Source organism: Lepidochelys olivacea (genome assembly GCF_965140295.1).
Source record: "Lepidochelys olivacea isolate rLepOli2 genome assembly, chromosome: 1".
Classification (NCBI taxonomy): domain Eukaryota; kingdom Metazoa; phylum Chordata; order Testudines; family Cheloniidae; genus Lepidochelys; species Lepidochelys olivacea.
In genome coordinates this window covers 213,521,499-213,526,745 of record NC_140411.1, presented here as the reverse complement: position 1 = coordinate 213,526,745, position 5,247 = coordinate 213,521,499, and the positions used below count along the sequence as shown (strand labels likewise).

The window sequence follows — 5,247 nt, the reverse complement described above, 5'->3', positions numbered from 1 at the left end:
ACTGCTCCGCTCCCTGCCCCAGCCCAGCCCCTCTACTGCAGCATGATGTCAGCAGAGCCCAGCACTGACTGATGGGCGCCAGCAGCCAATGCGATGGGCGCGGGAGCCAGGTGCTGCAGGGGGGGAAGGGACCAATGGTGGGGAGGCGAGGCACAGGGGTGGGAGACAATCTTTTCCTCCTCGCTGCAAGCTCGAGGAGGCTGGGGGAGCAGAGCCTGGGGGTGAGGGGCAGAGGTGCTGGAACTAGGGGCGCTGCTGCACCCCCTGACTTGAAGTGGTTTCCATCCTGTACAGGGTTCACAGGTTGGTTCAAAGGCTCTCAACACCCGCACTAAACAAATTGTTCCAGAGCCCCTGGTGAGGGGCTCTGCAGGGGCGCTGGCAGCGCGGCGGGGGGCGGGTGGATTGAAATAGCGGGGGCCCTGCAGCGTAGTGCTGAGAGGCAGCGGTAGAGCTGTGTGTGAAGGGTGGAGGGCACCTGCGCTGGGAGGGGACGAAATAGCAGGGCTCTCCAATTTCCCATGGTTCCCCAGACTCAGTCAGCAGCCCTGGCCACAGCAGTCATGAAGCTCAACCTGATAGGGAGTAAGTGCCTGGGTGTCTCCCGGGTTGGGCAGTGACAGGGCACTGCCGTGGGGAAGCTCACAGCTGCCGGGGTGTCTCCCGAGTTGGGCAGTGACAGAGCACTGCTGTGAGTAAGCTCACTCTGTCCGAATTATGGAGAGAGGACGCCGGCCAGACACTTCCTGGTTGGCACCCATGAGTTAAAAATTCCAGTGTGGATGGCCCGGGAAGCTCAGCCTGGTGTCTGATCGCTTGTTGTTCCCCCTGGTCCTTCCCACACTGAAGTGGAGGTGGCAGGAACATAGCCAGCCCCAGCCCTTTCTGTGTTCCCCAGTAAGGAATGATGGGACTCTTACGGCAGCAAGACGCCTGTCCATAGGGCTGCTATATAACACCTCCCACCCCAAGACTAAGGGAGAGAAAGCAGGAAAGGAACTAACGAGGAGGAGGGAGTCCAAGGTCCCCAGCTTTGTCTCGGTCTCATCCCTTCTGTTCTCCTTCCCTTATCTCATTCCAACCATCAATTCTGCCCATCTGCCCTGTGATGCCTCCCAATCTGACCGGCTATTATCGATTCGTCTCCCAAGACAACATGGACGGTTACCTTCGGGCTTTAGGTAACCACACCCTTCCCTGGTTGCTTCCCCCTTCTATCTTTTCCACCCCTCCCTCTCCAAAGATGTCACCTCCCAGGGCACCCCAAGGGGGGTGGGATTTTTCGACCCCCCCCTCCCCCATCCCGTTGACTTTAAGCATCAGAGGAGTAAGATTCTGGAACAGTTTCCCAGCAGGATTTAGGGATGGGGGAAGCAAACAATTAGTTTTTCGAAAGAGCTGAAGAAATTTAAGAGGGATTGTAAGATGGGTTGTTTGTGATGGCGGACAGCAGGGCTCGGTAGCCCTGAGTTCCCTTCTGGTTTATGTCTGATCTTCCTAAAATCTCATGCTTCTGGGTTTCAGCCAGTCACCTGCAGGGGTCAGGAAGAGAACCCCGCCTGTCCCTGGGCACATGTATTCTGGGATTTGGGGCTTTTTTGTCTCCTTCCTCTGAAGCATCAGAGATGGCCCCAGCTGGAGATGGGATGTTGTGCGGGCAAGGTCTCTGAGGTGGCATTGATTATTCTCTCTCACATGCTTAGCTGGCTGGTTCTTGCTCACATGCTCAGGGTCCAATTGATTACTTTATGTGGGGTCAGGAATCTTCCCCCAGGTCAGCTTGGCAGTGACGGGGGGGGGGGGGCAAGCTGCCTTCTTTTACAGCGTGTGGGTGTGGGTCACTAGCCAGGATTTTCCCGTTATTTCTCACATAATCACTTCCCTGCCATTGTGGGGCCTCAGACACAGGTGGTGCACCCTGGTCCCTCCTATTCTCTGCCTGTGGCACACAACAGTCTGTAATACTTTGGTCTAATTTTGGTTGTCCAGTTTAGGGTGTGGGTGCTGAGTGGTGTTGGTGACCTGTGATACATGGGAGGTCAGACTAGATGATCTGGTGGGACTTTCTGGCCCTAAACTCTCTGACTATGAACCCAGTCTGTGCAGAAGGGGTGGGCAGTCTGAATTGGGCAGGTGGAACCTGCTTGGAGAAGAAAATGAGATGTATTGATTGGGCAGTGAGGGTCATTAAGGAGAATGTAGCAAGAGAACCAAGGAGGAGCAGGGAAGGGCACTGCTATGGGAAGCTCACTGCTGCCAACACCCCATTATCTGTTCCCTCCACCTCACCCCACCTAGACATTAATGTGGCCCTGAGAAAACTGGTTTGCTTCCTGAAGCCAGACAAGGAGATAATCCATGCTGGAGATCACATGACCATCCGCACAATCACCTCACTGCGCAACTACATTATGGACTTTGACCTGGGAAAGGAGTTTGAAGAGGACCTGGGGCCAGTGGATGGACGCAAGTGCCTGGTGAGAGGGCTGAGAGGACAGACCAGCGACTTAAAGGGCAGCTTGACTGTGGTCAGTGGCCCGGGCTTTGCCTAATAATCAGAACAATCCTGTTTCTGATGCAGGAGCCAGAGTAGACTTCAGCTCAGAGCTATGCTGGATCTGACAGGCTAATAGCTAATGTGTGCAGGTCTAATGATGAATATGTGTGATGAGCAGGGAAATGAGAGTTAAGGTTAAATAAACAATAGAGCCCAGAAGTCTAAAATTTCAGGACCCAGATACCCTTAAATCTATCCCCTGCAGCAATGCCCTGAAAAAAATCAGAAAGTCAGATGATTTATCTACTGGAACAAACAGATTCATCGCATGTCATGAAATGTCTGACCTGATAAGATACTGAGGTTGCTCAGCATACATGAGAAACAGACCCAAGGGATCTAAAGTTAGGAACACAACAAAAAAACCCTTCAAAACAGGAGCTGCATTTGAAAATGTCTTAGAGGGAGGGGCAGGTAGTGGGTCAGTGTAGAAAGGTGACAGTACAAAGAAGCAGACAAGGTCTTTTCCTATGCCTGACAGTGTTGCTTGTCTCTCCCCCAACCCCTTTCAGACAGTCGTCTCCTGGGAAGGGGATCAGCTGGTATGTGAGCAGCAAGGAGAGAAGAGGAACCGGGGCTGGAGGCATTGGCTAGAGGGGGACCATCTGCATCTGGTGAGACGGAGCTCTGAGTAGGGTGCGGCACACTAACACCCCAGAAAGGGGAGTCTCAAGAGGGGATTCACTAGGGGAATGCCAGAGGCTCAGAATGGGATGATCATTCCTCCCCTCCTTGGATCCCAAGCTAGGCCCCATAGGTTATGCAGAGTTTCTCCAGGCAACAGCCACTTCACACAAACATCCTTCTGTAGGGTTCAAAAGTTGACTAGGCTGAGCTCAGTGTGAATCGGCCAATGTCCCTGCCCTGCCCTGAAATTTGACTGTTGCTCCTGGGGCTTTGTGAGAGGAAAAGGGAAGAGATGAATCAGACACAAGGTTTCCTGTGTGTGACACTTAAAACCTCAGCAAAACCTCTTAAGACACAAAGAGAAAAATGGAAATACAGGGAGGCTATGGGTAAGGGCAATGGATCACTGACAGAGCTGTGTGGGGTGAGGGGCAGGAATACAATACCAGAGAGGCTGTGGGTTACAACTATGGGGCACTGCCAGAGCTGCATAGGGGGCAGGGGTTCAATAGCAGGGAGGCTGTGAGTAAGGGCTCTGGGGCACTGGGAGAGCTATGGGGCACTGGCAGAGCTGCATGCAGGTGGCAGCCAGGACTGGAATAGCAGGGAGGTTGGTGTGGGTCAGGTTTGAGGGGCATTGGCAGTGCTGTGTGCAGGGGGAGCCAGGACTGGAAAGCATGAGAACTGTGGGTTTGAACTGAGAAGCCCCAGCAGACCTGCCCAAAGTCTCTTCTTTTATCTCCCTCCCTCCCTTTCTTCTTCCCAGCGCATGACAGCAGAAGATGAGGTTTGTGTACAGATCTTTCAGAAAGTGAAGTAACCACAACACCTTCCCAGTACTGGGCACTAACCCATTTGGACAGAACTAGTTTCATTGCAGAGTCAAGACCAAAGCTATCAAATCTGCTCCCCCCCCCCCTGCTTTGGAATAAAAAATACAAGTGGCCAAAACCTCTGTTGAATTGTGTTTCCTTATTACTGTCTACGTTCATCTTGCATCTAGATGCCAAAGCATGTGACACCCAGCTTACATTCTCCAGCCCACTCTCTCACTCCCTGGGGACTGGGAGCCCTGCAGAGTTGGTTTTGGTGCCTCTTAAAGGTTAGTGCCCTGGCCCTGTGCTGTCATATGGGAGACCCAGATTTGGTTCTCCGTTCTGGTCCCTACTCCTTAGTGCTGGGAGAGAAGCTGAGGCCAGGGGTTAGTGCTCCATGGTGATGTGCTGTGCAGACAAGTTGAGACCCATCCACAGGCGAATTCCACAGTGAGGAGAGCCCCAGATCTGTCTGCAAAGAAGTGAGGGGACAATAAAAGAGAGGGGGAATTTCTGATGGCTGGGGCAGTCTGTGGGATGAGGGGGGGTCCCAATCAGTGTGAGAAGGAAAAGAAGGAGGGAGGTCATGGGGGTGGGGAAGTGAGGGAGGTCTGTCTGTGGAGTGGGAGGGAAATGTGGCTTCAGGTTTCAGTGAGATCCTTTCAGAATAAGAGCTCTGGTATCGCAGCCAGAGGGGAGGGGTGGAGAAAGGTGGAGTGGTGCAGTCACTGCTTGTCTGAACTCCAGATGGAAGGGGGAAACTGGGCCCAAATGGGAAGTGAATCTGCCTCACCCCCAGGGGCAGGGCTGTGGAGCAGCTGGTGAAGAGAGGGGCCTAGGGCTTGTCTTGCCTGAGCGATCCCATTGCTACCTTCACCTTGTGCTCTCTTCAGGCTGGGCGGGGGGTGGAGAATAGGGCAGGGGCCAGACCTCTCGTGGTCAGAAGGAAGCTAGGGTTCCATGGTCAGCACATCTCTGCCCATTCATCAGAAGGAGAGTAATCCTGCCCTATAAACCTGGACCCCCAGCATTCTCAGGACACATGCTGACCCCTAGTGGCCACTGCTGATATCCAGCACCTCCCTCTTCCCTTAACCTCTGAGTCCCTCTCTGGATTGGAACTGAATTGGAACCAAAGACCATCTGGGAAGCAACATTACCAGCCCAAACAGTCAAAAATAATGAGTTAGACCCCCCAAAATCACAGGGATTCTAAGTCATGGGATTTTATACAATAATAAATGTTTT

The 5,247-nt window shown here is 53.1% G+C and overlaps 1 protein-coding gene across 4 annotated transcripts; it reads left to right on the top strand.

The window, feature by feature from the left end:
- The first annotated feature begins 73 nt into the window (after positions 1-73).
- On the top strand, positions 74-4,135 carry RBP5 (retinol binding protein 5). 4 transcript variants are annotated; one of them, XM_084648018.1, is made up of 5 exons: positions 74-110; positions 1,152-1,181; positions 2,299-2,477; positions 3,070-3,171; positions 3,951-4,135. In XM_084648018.1, exons 1-5 carry the CDS (start codon positions 89-91, stop codon positions 4,002-4,004), a joined length of 387 nt encoding a protein of 128 aa, XP_084504144.1. In that variant the 5' UTR covers positions 74-88; the 3' UTR covers positions 4,005-4,135. The 4 variants fall into 4 exon arrangements, with proteins under 4 accessions (XP_084504144.1, XP_084504142.1, XP_084504145.1 ...); XM_084648016.1 differs by lacking the exon at positions 74-110 and adding an exon at positions 175-303; XM_084648019.1 differs by lacking the exon at positions 74-110 and having other exon boundaries at positions 968-1,181; positions 2,344-2,477.
- Positions 4,136-5,247: the final 1,112 nt, after the last annotated feature.